General features: G+C 41.2%; 1 protein-coding gene across 1 annotated transcript in view; it reads left to right on the top strand.

Moving 5' to 3' along the window:
- Positions 1–21661, top strand: part of LOC122798197 (tetratricopeptide repeat protein 21B-like) — a 1733894-nt gene that overhangs the window by 1548880 nt on the left and 163353 nt on the right. Inside the window, exons 23-24 of the mRNA XM_044066946.1 lie at positions 17538–17688; positions 17777–17938. Coding sequence (XP_043922881.1) covers positions 17538–17688; positions 17777–17938 — 313 coding nt within the window. The remainder of the gene's footprint in view (positions 1–17537; positions 17689–17776; positions 17939–21661) is intronic.

The following is a 21661-nucleotide window of genomic DNA, read 5'->3' as shown; positions in this document are numbered from 1 at the left end:
CATGCTTGAAGGACAGAAACATTCTCGTTCTCTTGGACAGGAATGTTCCTTGAAGAATATCCTCCCTTTCCACCAATACTGAATGTAGTTCTGAAGTTTCAGATAGAATTACCAAAGATCATTGTGGTGTCCCCTTTTTGCCATGGTGGTGCAGCAGTTTGTGTTGCCACCTCAAAGCAAGAGATTCTCTGGTTCAATCCTCAGCTGGGGTGCCTTCTGTGCGGAGTCTGCATGTCCTCCCTGTGGTCGTGTGGGTTTCTACCGGGTGCTCCGGTTTCCTCCCACATCCCAAAGACATGCTGTAGGTGGATTGGACTCACTAACTTGACCCTAGGCGTGAGTGTGTGCCTTCTGTGGAAGGTTGGGCGATGGGCTGGCAACTCAACACCATAAAACTCCACTGGCAATCATGAGTGGATAGTGATCCACTGTGGCAATTCCTAACCGGGAAAAGCCGAAAGAAGAAGAAGATTGTGGTGTCCCCATTTTGGTCCAGGCAAAGTTGGTTATTCCTTTTAATGGCATTGGCCAAGGCAATTACCACAAGCTTCCTCACATTCTGGATCTGCTCACACAGTGTCAGGGGTGACTGGTGTACCCAACTTAGAGCAATTGCTACTGACAGCCTAGATGATTCTATCTTGATACTTTTAGGCACTTGTTCCATGAGTATGTGCAACAGCTTTTGAAGGAGGCAAGAAAACCTGCAGCTAGACAATCTTACATTTACAAGTGGAAGCGGTTTTCTAGGGGGTGTCTAACTGATTTTAGAGGGCCAGGTGTGGTGTCTACCCCTCTGGTTTTACATTTTTATATGAGCTACTCAAGGATGGCTTATTTTATTCATCTATAAATGTACATCTTGTAGCCATCTTAACTTGTCTTCCCACGATTCTCCCTCTTTTATCTCTTTTTGTAATCAGTTTATGACAGGAGTGTTGCAGATAAGACCCCCCCCCCCCGAAAGCAAATTCCTCTTGCTTGGGATCGCCTTCTGAACCTACTGTTTAGGCTAATTTGAGGTTCATTATTTGGAAAACTGTTTTGCTTATTCTGACTTCTGGAAGATGAGTCTCTGAGCTTCAGGCTGTCATGGTGGGCCAATCTTATTAGACTTTCCACAAGGACAGTGCTGTTCTATGCACTGATTCATCTTTCATTCCAAAAGTTGTTTCTGAATTTTCACTGAATCAAGCCAACAACCTCCCAGTTTTTAGTGGAACCTAAAAACATGGGAGAGACATTTCTGCATACCTTGGATGTGCATAGGCAGCTCAGGTACTACCTTGACAGAACTAAGTCCTTCGGGAAAGCTGAATACGTGTTTTTTTCTTATTGTAGAGCTACGGGGTCAACCTGTCTCTAAGAAAATGATTGCTCATTGGTTGTCCTCTGCTATGTTTTGTTACTGCAAGCATGGTAAATAAATTCTAGGCAAGATCAAGGCACATTTCACCAGAGCCTTATTCTCTTTGGTGCCATATTGGAAAGGAATGAACTCTAGAAGTATTTTAGAGGCAGTGACTTGGTCCTCTGTTCATATCTTTACAAAGCACTACAAGCTGGATTGTTTCTCAAGTGATAGAGCAGGATTTGCATGGACCATTCTTCAGGGGATCCTAGATCCATATCTTTCCTCTGCCAAGGTATGGTAAGCTTTGAGAACTACCCATATGCCCCTGAGGCAGTGTGAATGAAGAACATAGTACAGCTTTGCAAGTCTTACTTACCTGTAACAGTAGATGATCGAATTTTACACTGCCTCTGTGGCAGCACCCACCAGCCACCTCCCTTATTCTGTATATAGTTTGAAGGTAGCCAAACTTGTTATGTTGTTGGTTGGTTGGCTTTGGTTATTTTTGATGGAGTTTTTTTTTTTTTGTTGTTGTTGGAGAATTGTTTTTTCAGGCAATTCTTCCTTCTCATCTTACTTGGTTTTGCCTGCTTAGCACTAAAACCCTGAATCTGACTTTCTCTGACAGGGGTGATGCTTCCGCTGGTTAGAGGGTCTTAGCCAATCCCCTGTCATAGAGAGTCTGACGAGGGATTTCTGAGCTTAGGAAAGCTGCCAGGGTGGGTTTGCACAGATACAGAACCCATATGACACTGAGCTAGTGTGAAATTCAAACATCTACTGTTGCAGATATGTAGGACTTACTTTGCCTGGGGCAGAAGGAAGTCACCACAATGATCTTTGGGGAGTCCTTCTGAATCTACAGAAGTATTCTGGAGGTAGAAAAGCATTCAGGAACATTCCTGTCTAAAGAAAAGAAAAGTCATCTATCTTCCAAGTCTTCTTACATGGAGTCCTGGAACAGAAGTTTTTCATCTGATTGTTTAGAGAAGAGGCAAAAAGGTCAGCCTGAGGAATTCCCCACAGATGGATCAAACCTTGGAAGACCCTCTAATTAATTACCATTCCCAAGGGTCTGCTTTGGTCCTGCTCAGCTTGTTTGCTGTACAATTTTGTTTTGATTGCATGTATGATGCCAGTAGAGTAAGACTGTGCTATAAAGATATATTCCATGCTAACATGGCTAGACTGCAAAGGCGGTAAGATCTGATTCCCCCTTGCTTCTTTATGTACCACATCACAGTGTTATTGTCTTTAACTACCTGAAGAAGTCCTTGGGACTTCAAATGATTTAGAGAGCTTAGAGTCTTTATAAAAGCTTGCATCTCTTTTATGTTTTTCTTTTTCTTCTGGTCTGTTATTCTTGTCCCAGAAACCTTGCACTTCTATTCCAGTTTCCACTGCTCCCTATGCAAAGTCTCTAATATCCATAGTGGCTGACTGCTTTGCAGCATGGGGGAAGAATTAGAGACGTAGATTCAGAAAAATGTGATGTCTCCACCAAGTGATTTCCCTTTTTGCAAATCCCAGAACTGGAATTTGATAGTCAATGGGTATTGATGCTAGGAGCAAAGAAATTTCAGAAACCATTGTATCTTTCCCATTTATTGTCTTGCTAATGAGACTCATGGATGCCATCAGACCCAGAATACCCTTGCTGAGACTGAAGTCTGCATGTAAAACCCATCCCTGAACTATATCTAAATATTGATCTATTTTTTTTTTTTGTGGCAAAAACACTGTTTGTACTGAGTTGCCTAGCAGATACACTAGAAACAAAATCCTCTGCGATGAAGTCAAAAAAGACTTTGAATGCTCTCTTGGAATCCCAGCTTGTGTAACAGATAATTCCTGACAGTTTGAATAAAACTCTGCAAAGATAACAAATAATACATGGTAAAATGTGAATACTCTGTAGCCTGCAATGGGCTATAACAGGAGCTAGACTAGACACTTTGTGAATACTCTTGAAACAATGGATAGTCCAAAGTCATTGATAATGTGATCCAGACACTCAAAACTGAAAGAAACAACTGAAATCTGGATGAAAAGAAATGTGATGATAGGCAGCTTTTACATCTAAGTTTATTAGAAAAAGAAAATGAGGAATATGGGAGTAACGATTGTGAAGTGAAAGCATTTTGAACATGGGCGCTGTCACAAACTGATTCAGGAAAGACTGATCCCAGAAGTGGTCTCCAGGAGAGATTCTTGAGTAATGAGAAAATATGTATAACTAAGGGAATGATTCTTCTGAGCTGGGACACAGGATCTGGACTGTCTAGACATAGTATAGCAGTGTTAAGTTTAATTCTGGTGGCCGCCTAAAAAACAATTAGTAGAAAATGAAAATCAAAGTGTAAACCAGTATTGAAATTTTAACAGAGATAAAAGAAATTAAAGTGGGATCTGTACAAAATGGTAGCAGCAAGCTACATTAAAGAAAATGGAAATTGTGGGAATAATGTATACGGAATAGTATTTTGGAGCTGGAGTGAGGTTTAAGGGAAGGCTGGAATTGAGCAGTTTATGTAATGTTAGAGATATGGTAGTTAAGCTAAAGAACAAATGTGAAGTATAATGTTTGTAACTGAGAACATGTTGATATTTGTTATATAAATGTATGTTTGCCTGTGTCTTAAGTGATAATTCAATAAAGGTGTTTAAAAAACATTCTTGAGTAAAAGCCATTCTCTAGCTGGGGTGGAGGAATAGCTTCTATTACCCTATTAGACAGAGTATGTTGTAGGACAGGAGGAAATAGAACAGTTTAGTCGGCAGATGAGGAGTAATCCCCTGGAAAAAAGGAATTTCCTCCCACTGCCATTTGTTTCCTAGATGGATCATATTCAGGACCCATTTGTCTGAAACAGTCTGTTGCCAAAGAGAGAAATGGAGATTCAGACTTTCTGGAGTGGGTATGGGACTGCTAGTGTGCTGGTAGGGGTTAGGGAAAAGCTCCCTTATATAGTCATTCTGCCTTGTTTGATTGCTAATTTGTTTCTTGCCAAAATTCAACAAGGCAGCAAAAAATCTCTTAGAGAATTTAGAGAAGGAGGGATGAAAAGTATGAGAGATTCCATGAATCAGCTTACCTCTCTCATCACACTGTTTCATAACCTCTGTAGCAGGGGGTCCAAAACCAAAATCTCTGTGCAAAGGAGAATTCAAAATTTCATTTTTGATATCTTCTGTGATGTTCTCAGAACGCAGTCAGGCACACTTCCTCAAAACAGTAGCAGTGGCAACAGTCCTGTTAGCAGTATTAACAGAGAAGTAAACACACTTCAGACAATGAGTAGTGACCTGAAAAAATAAAAGAAACTAAGATACACAAAGCAGATTTTTTTTTCTCACAAGAGGAAACTGCAGCCAGAACATGCCTCATACCTTCACAATTAGTCAGTATAAACTGTAACATATAAGCCTGACATTTCAGAATTTGAAAAATCAAAGTTATAGAGGTATTCACCTTTTCTTCAAAACTACCAGTAGCTTTATCATCCTTTTCAGAGGGAGAAAGGTTAGAATTAACAAAATGCCTGGCAGCAGCTGGATTAACTAAAGCTATATCTGCTAGGTCAGGTCTAGGATTAGTGCATAAAAACTTGAAAGGCTGAGGAACTTTGTACATTTTATCTGCTTTCTCAGGGGCAGCAGGTTGGCTGTCAAGAAAACCACAGGCTGTGAAAAACACATCCACCAATGCTGACAGCATTGGGGGAGAGTTCTGGTAATTTCAGTTGTAGTAAATCAAAGTATATTCTAAGGGACTGAGAAACATCAGTGTTCTGCCACTGAAAACAGTGCCTCATCTTGTAAACAGTCGTAAAGAAAAATAATCTCTCACACAGAGATTCAGATACCACACTCGTCTCTGAATCTGAATCAGAAGCCTTAGGAGAAAGTACTGCATTTGTCCATTCACATTCCCCTACAGATTCCAAGTTTTGATCCTCTTCAGGTAAAGAGGAATCCAGTTTTCATTTACCAGAAACTACTTTACAAGAATGGCCCATAGCCTGCACCAGACCCTTTGATAAGCCCAGTACATTACTCCTCTCCAAAGAAGCAAAGAAGAGAGGTATGGCCAAGAAAGGAACCATTTAGGGCTAGGTTATCTTTCATTCTAACTTATTTATGTAAGTTGCTATCCTCTGGCTTGTCTTTTTCCTCCCTCAAGGTTCATTTGTCAACCATTTCAACATGTCTGACCATCGATCCTCTCTTTCAATATAATCTCATGTGAAAATATTTTTGAAAGTGGTGTTACATACCAATACTCCTAGAAAACAGGTGTCTCATCCTTTGGAAAATCTAACTCTTGCTCCATTTGAATAGGATCATCAGGATGACTTGAGTTCCATACCTATGATGTTCACAGGCAACTCGGGTGCCACTTCGACAGAAGAAAATCTTTCAGAAACTCTGATCAGTTCTTCATTTCTTGTGAAGCTAGGAAAGAAGGACAGTGCTTGTCAAAACAGTATTTCCAAGTGGTTGTCCTGTACAATTATCTTTTGTTATACCCATCACAACAAAACACATCCAAGCAGGGTCAAGGCCTGAATTCTAGAAATATTCTAGAAGCAACAGCTTGGTCCTCTGTGCACACTTTTACAAAGCACTATAAACTAGATTCCTTCTCTGGGACTAGGACAGGCTTTGCAAGGACCATTCTCCCTCATCTTTCCTCTTCTCAGTCAGTGTAAGCGATCAATAATGCCCAACAGGGTGCATTACTGTGTAATTGACACACACCCTGGAGGGCATTACTGCACTTAGAGCATGGGCTGTCTGTAAAATTGTTGTGTTTTACTTACTTATTTTGTAAGTAGTACTATATTATTTTATATATACATACATACATACATCTCTCTCTCTCTCTCTCTCTCTATATATATATATATATATATACTTTTTATGTAAAATAGTTCCACCACCTAATGTTTCAAACTTTCTATAGTATATGTTAATGATGTTGGAAGAAGCATTTTACACCCAAAACGTATAAAAACATATGTTGAAGTAAGGGGTCAAGAGATGAGAGGTATGGAAATCTCTCAACTGCTGCTGCTGCCAGGGATTGCTCTCACTCTTCACTCTCTCTCACACATACACACAAACACACACACAGAAACGCACACAGTGTCTCTGCTGCTTTCATACTCACATACACTCTCACTCACAGATATACACACATACACTTTGTTATTTTAAGTTTCTTTTCTTTTTAACTTTGCACTCACTAAACAGCAAAAGAACTGCTTATTGAGTGTAAAATAATGACTCGATCGGTCTCACTGTTCATACTCTCTCTCATGCACACATACGCAGTCTCTTCTGCTTACACACACACACACACACACACACACACACACACACACACACAGTTTCTTCTGCTTTCATGCACACATTCACTGACACACGCAGACAGAAACCTAAACACACTCATACTGATACATACATATATACACTTTTTTCTGTTTATTTATTTTTTTACACTTGCTAAACAGCAAAAGCACTGCTTAGCAAGTGTGAAATAATGGCTCGATCAATCTCACTTTCACCACTCACATGCACACATGCATTTACACACACAGATATAAACACGCACAGAATTTTTAATTTTCTTTTTTTTCTTTTTTTTTTTTACATTTTACACTCACTAAACAGCAGAAGTGCTACATAGGGAGTATAAATAACGGAGCCTATTAGGTTTTTTTTTCTGTCTGAGCTTCATGACAGCTTGATATACTGCCGTGAAGTGGTGGACTCATTTTTCAGTGGGCAATACTTCTACATTAATATCCTGATGGAAAATAAGAAGTTATGTACCTACCATAACGTTCCATGTTAGTTGTCTTCTCTCGCCTTCTTTCTTGCTTGATGGGTTCGGAGCCGATCCCTCGGCTCGACCGCACTTGCTAAGCTCGAGAGTCACTTTTACCAGCTCGAGGCAGCCCCATATCCCATGATGCAAGGCGGTAAGTACCCAGATCTCGTTTGATGACAAAGGGCAATAACACCAAGCATAAAATACTTTCCAAAGGAAGAAAGAAAACTACAGATGGAAGAAGGACCAGGTCTGAATGGTCTTCAGCATAACAGTTTCTTATAACAAGGTCTGTCCAGGCCAGGGGAAGGAGGGAGGGTCAAGAAAGAAGGCAGAGAAGACAACTAACATGGAACGCTATGGTAGGTACATAACTTCTTAATGTTAAGTTGTCAATCTCGCCTTCATTCTTGCTTGATGGGACCGGCCCCTAGCACCTCTATCCTGGGTGGCTCAATGGAACAAACTCTTGAGGACTGTAGAGCCAAAACTGGCTCTGTCCCTGGAGGCCAAGTCCAATTTGTAATGGGAAACAAAAGTGTGAGGAGTGGCCCAAGTGGCCGCTGCACAAATAGTGTCTAAAGGAAGTCTAGCTTGAAAAGCTGTAGAAGTAGCTAAGCTCCTAGTTGAATGTGCTTTAGGTTTTGAGCACAGCTGTTTTCCCCTGAGCAGATAAATTTCAGAGATGACCAAGAAAGCCATCTAGACAAAGTCACTTTAGAAACAGGAAGGCCTTTTTATTATCCGCATAGGAAACAAAAAGTTGATCAGATTTTCTAAATTTTTGTTCTGTCCAAATAATATCTAAGTTGACGGTGGACATCAAGATAATGTAGCTTTTGTTCAGCTCTATCTGAATAGTTAGGCAAAAATACAGGGAGATCAATGGATTGATTCAAATTGTTCTTTGAAGCGACCTTAGGCAAAAAGGTTGGGTTAGTTCTCAAAGATACTCTGTCTTTGTGAAAACCAAATAGGGGTCGAACCGAAAGAGCATGAAGTTCAGACACCCTCCTGGCCGATGTAATAGCCACTAGGAATAAAGTTTTCCAAGAAAGATATTTCAGGGAACAAGAAGCAGCTGGCTCAAAGGGGGGAAGAATCAAAGATGTCAGCACTAAATTTAGATCCCACTGAGGAGGAGGATTCCTGATTGGAGGCTTTAGTAGGAAAATTCCTTTCAAGAAGGCCCTGCAGAGCCTATGGGACATAATATTATGATCTGCTATCCCGACATGAAAATTGGAAATAGCAGCCAATTGAACTCTGACTGTGGAAGAAGAGGAGCCTGCATGAAAAATCTCTGCTAAGAAATCCAGGACTGCCTGAACAGGGGCAGTAAAGGGATCAATATTCTTGGCCTTAGCCCAATAAGAGAAACGTTTCCATTTGCTTGTATAAATCCTCCTTGTAGAGGATTTTAGCAAAGCTACTATGATATCTCTAACTGGGTTAGAGATCAAAGGAAGCCTGGCTAAGGAAGGAAGTGGAGCAACCATGCTGTGGGGTTGAGAGGAGGGATTGACCGTGCAGCTGACCCGATTGGTGAATCAGAAGGTCTGGCACTGGGTCCAGATGCCACGGCTGCACCAAAAGGTGATGATGGAGGAACGGGAACCAAACTTGTCGAGGCCAGTAAGGGGCAATGAGAATCAATTTGGCTCTCAAAACGGTAGCTTTCTGGATAACCTGAGGGATCAGAGGAAATGGAGGGAAGGCATAAAGAAGTCCCTGGGGCCAATCCTGGGTCAGAGCGTCTCTGGGGATGGCCTGATAGCGGAAGAGGCAGAAGAAGTCTGGACATTTGCTGTTTTGGGGAGTAGCAAAAGATCGCAACATGGACGACCCCATTCCAGAAAAATCTCTTCCGCTATAGATTGCTTGAGAGACCACTCGTGAGGCATGAGAATAGCTCTGCTCAATCTGTCCGCTACAATGTTGGTTTTCCCAGGGATATGCGCTGCTACCAGAAACCGATGAGAGGAGATCGCCCATTGCCATAGTCTGAGTGCTTCTCGACACAAGGGGTAGGACTTGGTTCCGCCCTGTTTGTTGATATACCAAACTACAGACATGTTGTCTGTGTGGACTGCAATTGTCCCTACGGGAAGAAAGTCGCTGAGGGCTTGCAACGTTAAAAGCACTGCTCTCATCTCCAGGACATTTATGTGCAGATGGTACTCGAACGGGCTGCCACGTCCCATGAACCATCCTGCCCTGATAATGACCCCCACCCGATCAGGGAGGCATCCGTGGTGACAGTGGCTATCGGGGATGGGGTACAAAGTACCTGCCTTGGTGAACCTGAGGAGATGTGATCCACGAAGCAAGATGCTCTTTGATGTCTGTGTCACCAGAATCTGGTGACGATTGGAAGTTGTTGGTATGACCATTGTGTGAACAGCATCCACTGAAGAAGGCATGTAGAATCAAGCCAGGGAAGAAGAGTAATGGCCACAGCCATGAGACCTAATACCTTTAGAACCATTCTGGCCTGTACTTTCTTGTTGGCCAGAATGATTCTGACATGACTCTGAATGTCTGAAACTCTTTGATCTGTAAGGGTAGCTAACATCCTAACAGTGTTTAAGTTTGCGCCTATGAAGGTAATAGACTGGCAGGGCGATAAGAATGACTTTTCGGGTTGATCGAGATGCCCAAATGAGAACAAAGGTTTATTGTGTAATCCCTGGCTTGTATAAGCTGATGCCTGGTGGTGGCTGACAGGAGCCAGTCGTCGAGATACTGAAACACCTGGAATCCTTGACGCCTCAGGTGAGCCGTGACCACTGCCATGCATTTGGTGAACACTCTGGGGCTGTAGTGAGACCAAAGGGCAGGGCTCTGAACTGGAAATGACTGGACCGCAGCCGAAGCGGAGAAATCTCCTGGAGCCGCCTGTGAATTTTGATGTGATAGTACGATCCTGAAGATCTATTGAGCACATCCAGTTGTCCTTCTGTAAGAAGGGCAGAATTGACTGAAGAGTGACCATTCGAATCTTGTCTTCCTGACAGACTTGTTGAGTCTGCTGAGATCCAATATTGGTCTCCAGTCTCCGCCTTTTGGGGACCAAAAGAACCTTGAGTAGATTCCGGCTCTGAATGGTCTATTGTAATTGGCTGAATGGCTCTTTTTTGCAGTAGTTTTGAGACTTCTAACTCTGCAATTTCCCTTAGACCGGGTGGTACATCTGGAAGGGAATTTGAGGGGAAGAGACTTTCCTCGAAAGGAATTATGTAACCCTTGGATATGATCGACTGTACCCATCTGTCTTGAGTGAGGGAATGCCAGGCTTCTGGGTACAGTGATAATCTTCCCCGACTGCCTCCAAGGAGGGACAGCCGGGCAACATCTCAGGGATGCTGAAAGGGCTTGTCAGAGAGAGGCTCTCTGTTTCCCTGGTTTTTGGACCCCTCTGCCTCTAGAGCGCGCCTGTTGTTGTTACCCCTCTGCCTCTAGGGGTAAACTGACCACGTGAATCCGGCGTGACTCCTTGGGATTTACGGAACCACATTTTGCCACCTTTCTGTCCTTTGGGATAAGGTCTAGAAGGGTGGAAAACGGACTCCTACAGCAGAAAGAGTCTTGCCGCCCTGTTCGCACCTGGTCAAAGTTTCCTTCACCTGAGGGCCAAACAAAGCTGACCCATCAAAGGTAGAGTTTGTGAAGGACGCCTTAAAGGGATCAGCAAAATCACATAGCCGCATCCAGGCTTGGCGCCTAAGAGCCACACCTGTACCTGCGGCTCTACTCGCCCCATCAGCAGCATAAGATATTAGCCGCATGGAGGAGTTTGCAATGGAATTAAGGGTTCCTAGCTGCGAAGCAATCTTTTCTTGAGCTCCTGCAGCTGTAGGATCCTGTACTACTTCACCCAGTTCCTTAAGGATATCCCTCTGGAGTCTGGTGAAGTGACATAGGTAATTCAGCTTAACGATAGCAAAGGTCGCTGAGGAAAACATCCGCCACTGCATCTATCCATGGTCCTAGAGTCCTTATTAGGAGGATGGACGGTACGGAAGGATCTGCAAGTTCCTTTTGGTGGCCGCAGCCACCACCATGGCATCAGCGGGACACCCTTAGTGAGGAATTGCTTGTCACTCGGGCAGTGATAAATTTTGAAGGCCTCCTAGGGACTGGCTCTACAGAGTCAGGAGCTGCCCACGCCTTCGGGTCAATAACCTGCATAAGGGGCTCGAAAGGCGGAGGCACCCAGGAGGTGGAGGGCCGAGATCCAAACGCCTCTAGGTATACTGACTCATCCTCAGAGGGATTGTTGGTGGGCCAGTTTCCCTCTGTTTAAGGAGTTCTAGGATGTCTGAGAAGGAGACATCCTCAGAGGGGATCTAGGGATCCCTCTGACTCGTCAAAGTCAGTATCCAAGTGACAGACTCGGGGAGTCTACATGTTTCCTCTTACAAGTCCTCTTCCTAGGAGGATCTCCAAACATCAGGAGAATCCTCGAAGAGGGGAAATTCCCAATGGGGAAACCTGAGGCGGAGGATCTCTGGGTCCTATAGCAAGAGAAGTGGCAGAGATGTCAACAGGCACTATAGAGGGAGGAGCTACGGAACAGACTGCTGACTGATACCAGTGGCCAGCACACTCTTCATCACCTCGAATGCTCCCTCCCAGGCAGGTCCGAGAGAACCCGTTCAAGAACTAGGAACCCAGGGACCACCGAAGGGAAGTCTCGAGGCAGATGTCGGAGCCGAGCTCACCAAGGCCGAGGCTCCAAGGGGAAGAGCGGTTCGACAAGGGTCCGATGCCACTCACCCCTCGGAGGAGACCATGGAAGCCCGACCACCGAATCCCTCTAAGGAAGGTCTCAAGAGGAGATAAGAGTAGAGGCTGAAGGAACAGAAGGGGGTATCTGTCCTCCAGCCGTAGCAGTAACCATTCCGAAGACTCCAACCCAAGCTCTGGGGTAGAGTTGAAGGAGGAACTGTAATGGGTGTGGACCAACAGACGCCTGTTGAGACGGACTATGTAACATTTGGGCCAGTACCTGTGACTTAAGTAATCTGCTGACCACTCTCTAGGTCATGGTCTGAAAGTCTGGATGACCTTGAAGATCGGCTCCGATGGCTCCGCTCCGAAGGAGAGGTGAAGCCGGAGCCGAAAGTATCGGCCCAAGGAAGGAGACCTCGACCTCTTCCTGGAATGAGCCATCGGAACCGATATTATAGATCCTGTCGGAGCCGAAGACTTATCGGAGCCGACAGGAAGTTTGATGCATCGGCTCCAGCCGGAGCCGATACAGCCACAAAGTAACGGTGTCGGAGCCGATCGAGCCGACACCGATGCCTGTGCCACATGGTGGTCGGAACCGATCGGAGCCGACACCGGGCGGTCGATGCAGAATCGCACTGATAGCCATCGGTGCCGGCGGCTTTGTTGCAGAATCGCTCCAGCCGAGCCGATCTCGACTGAACGAAGTCGGAGCCAAGGCCGCAGGCTTAGACACAGAAGCCTGGGCCTTGGAAGATTTGGCTGATTTTGATGGAGCCGACTTAGCCGGAGAGCCCTCCGGCTTAAGAAGGCCCCTAAGTATCAGCTTGTTACATCTTTCCTGCAGGACTCTCTGGCTGAAGGAATGACAAATAGCACAGGAGTCCTGCAGGTGAAGAGGCCCCAGGCAATACAGGCAAGAAGTGTGACCGTCTGTCAGAGACATCTTCTGACAGCACGAGTCACACTTCTTAAAACCTGAGACCCTCTCCTTTGACATGGTGCTTCACAAAACACACACACACACCAGTCAAAAAATTAAATTAAATAAAATACCAAAAAGGTATTACTATAAAAACAAACACACACACCCTAACAGGGAGGGGATGGAATGGGTAAAGTTTGACTAAAAAAAAAAAAAATTAGAAGAGACAGGGATTTTCTGTCAGAAAATCTATATAATTAACTTATAACTAAAAATTAAAGGTTTTTTTACAAAAAGGGGCTTAAATATCAACAAAGTGAATCACTTACCAGGAGCTGGTAAAAGGAGGGCCTCATAAGCGAAGCGGCAAACGAGATCTGGGTACTTACCGCCTTGCATCATGGGATATGGGGCTGCCTCGAGCTGGTAAAAGTGACTCTCGAGCTTAGCAAGTGCCGAGTCGGAGCCGAGGGATCGGCTCCGAACCCATCAAGCAAGAATGAAGGCGAGATTGACAACTTAACATTGTTCATTCTCCAATCACGGTGCTGATATAAAGTTTGTCCATTCTCTAAGCTGTGGTAATCTACCAATATAGCTAAGGCTACTGCAGCAGCAATCCTAATGATGAACATAATACAGTTGTGTAAGTAAATTTACCATAACAGTATATACTTGAAAAATCACTGTTGAATTAGCCTGCTCCCCTCCTGAAACATCCCTCTTATTTTTCTATGTTTTTGTTGCCAGGATGAGGGCCCTTATTTTTATTTTCCTAGCATTATCCTTGTCAGGGCTTTAGCCTCCCTCTGTTGGCGTGAAAGCTCTGAAGGGCTTGGCACCCATACCTGTCTTTTAGTCAGCTCTGCTCGAGCTGTCTAATGTTTTGGATGCTTGAGTGGTGCTCTGAAGTTTTGGAAGCTGGTCAGCTGTCATATCCTTAGCAGGTTATAACCTCTATAGTTAAGGCTACTTCAGCAGTGATCATTCGAACATCTACTGTTATGGTAAGTTTGTTTAAACAACTGTATTTCCCTAGGTTGAACTCTGTACCAAAAGAACTCAGACCTGATGTTAGCACAAAGGAAAACCTTTCTGGTAGCTGTCTTTTAAGTTTTGTTCAACAGAAGGTTTTTGATTCGTGACATAGTATCTTTAGCACAATTTCTGTTTGACTAGATAGCAGCTCAGCCTATCATTGAGGATATTTCAGCAACATTTGACAGTATAGCAGTCATGCTACCATGGCAACCATTACTTTTGTACTTTGTGGTATCTGATGTCAGATTCACTGGCTCTCCTCTCACAAACCATCAGTAGAAAAAGGAATAAATTGGAGATTGCTGATATTGCATATGGAGCTGAGAAAATCATTTGTTCATCATATTCATTTCTGCTGCAGTAGTATTGGCTTTATGAGTTATATCCTGCAAGTGTATAATAGCTGGTCAGATTCCAAAGCTTCAGGGCACCTTTCACGCACCCACACTGTCAGGTAGCTCAAGCTGAGCTGGCTAAAATCCTTGGCAAGATATGACCCCGATGAGGCTAGTGCAGCATTGATCATTCAAACATAAACTGTTATGCTAAGTTTATTTGAATATACATAAAGAAGAAAAGTGGTATGAAGTTATAACTTCTTTTCAGAGCAGCCATGTAGCTTTGGAAACTGCATTGTCCACATAATCTTTAGTTACATGCAAGTTGCCAGACACAGTATTCTGGCAGACACTCTGGTCCAGGTGGTTCATCTGGATCATGAGTGACAGCTGCATCTTCTAGTCTTTCAGGAGCTGATGTTTTTGTAGGGCAGTAGCTCAGAGATCTGCTCATCACCTTAAGCGAATTATCGGGTATTGTATGAGATTCTGCTACACGCTATTAGGACCTTGGAAAAATAATCAGCTTTACTAATTTTCTCCTAATTTCTTGGCTCAAAATGTTTTGTAAGAAAGCATCAAAACAAAAATCTTGACTGATTATAGTAGCACTTTTCTTGCCCAGATAATCATGGTTCTGAAAGAGATGGCTTCACTTTAGGCTTTCTCTCTTAAGGAAGACTGTCTAATATACGGGCAAGGACTTAGATCTGGCAACTAGAGTAATTTCATCTTTGAGCTTGCATACTGAAGTTTTTGTTACCTAGCAGAATTTATTTTTAAATGTTTCATGTCTTACAGGCAAGAAAATTTTCTGCTAAAATGTTTTATTTTCAGAAGGTAAAAGGCTGTGTACTAAGCAACTAAGGGTGATACTCTTCTATTAAGAGACAGTATTTCGTCTTGTCTACATACTTTTTTTTAAGGATCTGCAATTGATTTTCAAGCCAACTATTCTTACTTGTTAAGGAGATTTTGCATCTTAACATTCTAAATACATTTTTCATACCACCTTGGACTCTGTAGTTTATTCTAAAAGCATTGATAAAGCCTCACTTTCAACTGACATGCACTGTACCACTAGTGTTGGTTGTCCCTTCATGAACAGGGTTTGAGTCGTAGGTTTTTTGTACTGTAAACCCTCTTTCTATGAGTTTTTAATTATACACACACACACACACACACACACACACACACACACACACACACACACACACACACACACACGTTCTATACTACTCAGGAATAAAATATTAATTTTCTTTTTTATCATGGTAAGGATACAGAGAAACAGATGTTAGGTAAAATGGATCTTAGAAGACACTTACATTTGCAAAACTAATCCAAAAGTCTGATAAACTTTTCTTCTGTTTTGCTGCTTAAGAATCAGGGATTGTGTGTGAAAAATCAGACAGTTTCCATGTGGATCACTACATGTATTATATCTTGGAGCCATCAGAATGCATTTGTCTAGAACACTGTCATCTTGTGTTTCCTTTTTTTCAGATTTTTTTTCTGCAGCCATTTGTGGTTCTGCCACTTCTGCCCGACAAATGTCTGATATGAGATCATCACAAAGCTGTGCAGTTACTCATTATCAAACTTAAAAGTGAAATAGCAGCAATTAAAACATACTATTTTACTCTTAAAATATTTTCACACCCTGCTAACATGAGGAGTTGTTATGCACACACCCCTACTACTTAAATATAATAACTTCAAGATTATTGTATCTCTCAGAAAAGTGAGTCCTCCAGAATACTGCAGTCTCAGTCTTCAGACATAACACACCACAAATTTATGACCTTACACTAGTTGGCCGAAGATTAAACCTGGCACCTCTTTTTCATGTGTTAACCAAGTATTACAAGTTAGGTATGGTCTTCAAAGCCAGAAATTACATCACTGTAGCAGTTGTACCAGGTAGGCTGTCAGTGCCTTCATCGGAATTCTTGATGTATTTTATCTCTCTAGCACTGTGAAAGGAGGGTCCTGTTGTATCACAATTCAGTTGTGTGAAATGCTTCCATACCTCTCAACTTATTTGCTCAAAAATTCTCGACAAAGCCAAACATGACGGAAAGACAAAGCTCCAAAATCAGGGAAGAGTTTTTTTAAGTATTACTTTAATTCACTTAAAAAGCTAAAAACTGATTTTGCATCAACATACATTTTCTGAACAAAATAGAAATACCAGACTCTTAATGTCTGTCATTATTAACAGACTACAATTCTCAGTGATTTACCGGAACATAAAAATATATATATAATGAGGGGCAGGGCAAAAATGCAATAAAATCTGGAACATTCTGCAAAATCTGGAACAGGAGAGTGGTATGATTACCCCCGTCTTAGCAGTGGCAACCCAACCTGTAGCCCTGATTATGCCTATGTTTTTATCTTTCTGGACTTCATGTTTTACATGGTTTCTCCGTTTTCTTTGTTAAAGTTAGGCTTAGTTTTCACCCCATGACAGTATGGTAGATTAGCCTATTACTATAAAATTGGCCTAAAGGCAAGACAGGAAAATGTGCTGGTTGAGTTATATGAATTATGACTGCAGCTTTACAGCCTTGCCTTAATTTTGTTCTCCCAGCAGAATAGTGTAATGGGTTAGTCAAGCATTTGCCTGGTTCAGGTATTAATGGCAGGTTGATGAAGTGTGAAGGATTTGCTTTAACACTGTGTTACATACATCCTAGCACCTTTGTCAAAACCCATAGTCATATGGTAGTTTCCAGGCAGAACCTTTATCCCTGTATGCCACATCATTTGGGTGCAGTAGAAACTGATGTGGTGCAACTTGTGCCATATGCAAATCATTTGGAAATTTGTTTAATGATATTTCTATTTTGATTTTTTTTTTGTGTGGATCCCCTTTATCTTCATATTCTGGCTTGTCCATCTTTACATTAACTATGGTTGTTTCCATACCTTAGTCAAAGCTCTGGAACTGTATGCCACTAACCAACACTAATGCTTGCCATTCTTTCATCCTTCTGAGAGGAATGAATACCCATTCAACATTCATCAGACATCTGCTGTTTTAGTCAGTACCTTACAGCAAGTGTAGCTTTAATGAATATGAAATTTCAGACAAACTGTATTCCTCCAAGTACTGGAACTAACAGTAACACATATTTGGTTACATGAAGTAATTTTTAGAATAAAGAATAGAGTATGTTAAATATCCTTTCAGACTTGATTTGGATCCTGCTTTCATAATGTCATTATTTATCCTGATATTCAGCTAGTGACATGTTTTGCTACATTTTGGTATTTACCATAATACCGTTTCTGTTTCCTTAGATAATTTCTCAGTATTATGCCAATTAATTGATTTGCTTTGGAGATCTGGCACACTTGATGAAGCTGTTCCTATCCTTGATAATGTGGAAAAAGGATCGTCAAGAGTTACTCTAGAACCAGGCTTCAGCTTTTGTAAAGGGCTTTATATGTGGTAGGTTTAGTTATACCTGCACATCCTTTTGCGTGCATTCTAGTGTGCAAATGTGAGTGAGATTTAATATATTGCATTTTATGTGCAGGTACATGGGGCGACCTAATGAAGCACTGAAACACTTTAATAAGGCCAGAAAGGACAGTGACTGGGGTGAAAAGGCTATTTGCAACATGATTCAGATTTGCCTTAATCCAGATAATGAGACTCTAGGAGGAGAAGTGTTTGAAAACATTACTGAGGACACAAGGTAAAGCAAATGTTAGACAAAGTAGGTGACTCCAAATACTTAAAATGCGTTTAATGAATATATATGATTATATTAATCATGTCTGCATATAAAACATTTTCCAGATTTTAATTTCATCCTGTCACCCAATGAAGCTTCGGGTTCTCTTGAAAATACATTAAGACATTGCATGTGACTTTACTACAAATATAAAAGTAAAGAACAGTCATTATTAGAATGATGTAACAGCACTGTTTAAATGCTAGATTAAAGATTAATTAAGATTAAAGGTTGCTCAGTCTTTGAGAACTATACATTACAATTAAAAAGTAATTTTTCTAAGAAAGTTCTAATTCTTTTCTATAAATAACTATAATGTTTTGATTCTTAAGAAATAATCTTTTTAAGCTTAATACCATTAGGGATTCCCCAGACACTTTCCAGGATCAGTGTGCTTACCAAAAATAAAAGTCTGTGCCAGCTCCCGGATATCAAGCAACCACACCTCTACCTCCTAATGTGCATAGTTTCCAACTGTGGAGGATAGTCTATAAACAAATCTAAAAGAGCAAAGGGTACCTGCACTAAAGCTAAGCAAGATTTTTCAGCCTGCACTAACAGCCCTGTATGTTGTTGTTTTTAAATAACTGCTACAAATAATGTTATGTCCACTACTGGTTTGCAGACAAGACTTGGGATGTAGTCAGCACAAACTCCTTAACTGTGGTCGCACTTAAACAGTATTTTTTTTAAATATAATCTGCCTGCTTGTTACCCTCCTATTAATAGTGCATCATTCCTCTCCACATACACACACAAAGCACACATTATCTCCCTAGGTTGCCTAGTTATGCAGCAGTGACATATTTATTTTCCTTACTTCATAGAAAGAAGATTCCTCTAACAATACTGTAGCTAATGTATACATTTTTAGAGTTATACAAACACTATTAATAAAATGTAAACTGAAAAAAAAAGATTTTCTGCTGTCAGGAAGTCTTCTCAGATTGTTTTTTGGCCAAAATACAATACTGATAGGTACAACCTCCTCCATTTGCTCTCTCTGAACTTGGACTCGTTCTGCTCCCCTACACTACTCCCATACCCCACACACCCTTACCTCCTCTACATTTAATTCTCACCATAACCCCACCCTCAGAAATATACTGCCCATCCACAATAACTTCCTCCCACCAAAACCCAACTAACCAATAACAACCTCTTACATCACCAGATTACTAGAATTGATAAATACTTTGACCCACCCACAAAACAATATTACCAATCTGCAACAGTTTTTCTACTGCCAAACCTATCTAATCAGTAGCAACCTCTTACATCTTCCTATGACAACTGACAATACCCATACATTACTGCTCATCATATAAATATGCTTTCCTTTAAAACATCCCATACCCTAAATTCACAACTCCCCACCATGATACAATGTCTCACCCAGCCTTCCTTATACTCACATTATTAATTTACTCTGCATTTTGCTATACACAACTGTCTGACTACTTTACATATTACCAAAAGATACATGATTACAGTGTAATCCCTTCATCCATCCTGTTCAGTATCAGTCTCTACTTATATAAAAAAACACTACACAAACCTCATTAAACCAAAAATACTCCATACCTCCAAAAATGGTGCAACGGTATTTTTACCAGCTGTTCCACATAAACTAAAACAGCACAGTCATATAAGTATACTACTGAACTGATTGCTAGCAGGTGACATTCACTTCAACCCTGGACCTTTTCAGGCACCAACTTACTCGACAGATAATAAATACACTCTGCCTGAAAACCTAAAGTCCTTTCCTGACAAAATAAGAAAAAGCAGCAAAACATTCAATCTGTTTCACATGATCATCAGAAGCATTGTAAACAAAATTCCAGAACTACAAGCATGAATAAAATATCACTCCTCTGACATATTAGCAATAAAAAAATATTGGTTAAAACTAATATAAGTAACACAGAAATACTCACCCAGTTTTAACATCCTTAGAGCTGATAGATTAAAAAAAACAGGAGGCATAGCAGTAATGTAGGATAGTAGCATAAACCTGTCATCATTCTCATCTCTCATACCCTGTTCCATAATGCCGAATTACTTCTAAGTAACCTAAAACTAAACACACATAAACAATAAGTATGTCAGCCCTTTATATCCTACCTCGAAACAATATCAGCACATTGGAGGGCATCCTATCTTGGCTATCTCATAATGTATACACAGAGACAATTATACCAGGCAATATTATTTATCTATTTATTGACATTTGATTAATAACATTGACTGGTCACGTCTCACCTCTGAGACAACTACTTCTAGTATAAATATCTACTATTTCTCCCAACTTATCTGTAATCCAACCAGAATCAGCCTTAAAAATAGTGAAACTCCCACCCTGGACTTCTCCCAGGGTACACACACACAAACATTTTACAACATGCACAATTTTGATCCAGAACTGCTTAACACCTCACTGCAATCCCATAACTGGAACATCCTAAAATTCTTGCTACTAGCTGATGATGTTGTCTGTTTTCATAAGATATTTATGGAACTGCTAAACAGCATGCCCCCTTAGGCTTAAGAGTGCAAAACAACCCTGCTGCTTGTCTCACTCCTATCACCAGGAAATTAGTGAGGAAAAGAGATAAAGCCTAGAAGGTATGGCTGAATAATAAAACACAAAATAATCTTCAAAAATATAAGTATATACAAAATAAAGCCAGATGCTAAATCAAACTTGACAAAAAACTTTATTAAATTTGCAGAATAGATGCTACAAAAGTTCTGGACAGTTCTGGGCCACCATATCTAAAATATTATACCCTGGCTCAAATCTACAACCAAACCCAACCTCCACTTCACACCTAAAGAAACAGCCAGCACTTTCAATAATTACTTTATCTCTGGCATCACTAAAGTACTTCACAGCCAAACTCAAAACAATGTAGCCTCCTTAAATAACCTGATCATATCCCACTCCGTCTTACTTTCTAATTCTGTAATACTCATTCTTTTTCCTTTCAACCAGTATTTGTCACAACAATCACAAAATACCTCAAACAAATTAAACCAGGTACACTGGCTCCAGATGGAATTCCTGGTGATCTCCTAAACATAGCAGCCAGCTCAATTTTCTTTCCAGTATCCATTCTCATAAATAGATCTATTCAGAAATCATATGTCCCTGCCTGATGGATAAAATCTCACATCATCACACTTCACAAGGGAGGTAACTCCAATTATATATCCAACTTTAGACCCATTATTAGCCTCTACCCACTTTCAAAAATCCTTGAAAAATGCACTCATAATCAATTAATGACACATTTATAAATGAACAACGTCCTTACTGCCACACAACATGGTTTCAGACCAGGCCATTGCATCACCACAGCTCTGCTAAATATCATCAGCACCATTAACCTAGCCAGAGACAAAGATCAGCTGGTTTCTGTCATATTATTGGATCTATCCAAAGTTTTCAATACCATTTCCCAAATCTTACTTCTAAAACAATGCTCTTCTATCAAACATCTCCACCAAATGGTTCTCTAGCTACCTTTTCAAGTCTGCTAAATGGATTAATTCCTACTCATCCTTTCTACCCATCAAAAGAAGTGTTACCAAAGTTCTATATTGGGACCACTGCTTTTCAACATGTATACCAACAACCTACACTCTGCCAAAGGTCAAACATCCCTCATACAATATGTT

Source organism: Protopterus annectens, chromosome 3.part1 (genome assembly GCF_019279795.1).
Source record: "Protopterus annectens isolate FY-2018-M chromosome 3.part1, PAN1.0, whole genome shotgun sequence".
Lineage (NCBI taxonomy): Eukaryota > Metazoa > Chordata > Ceratodontiformes > Protopteridae > Protopterus > Protopterus annectens.
Note: the sequence above shows the minus strand (reverse complement) of the source record. Positions and strands in the feature narration are given on the sequence as shown.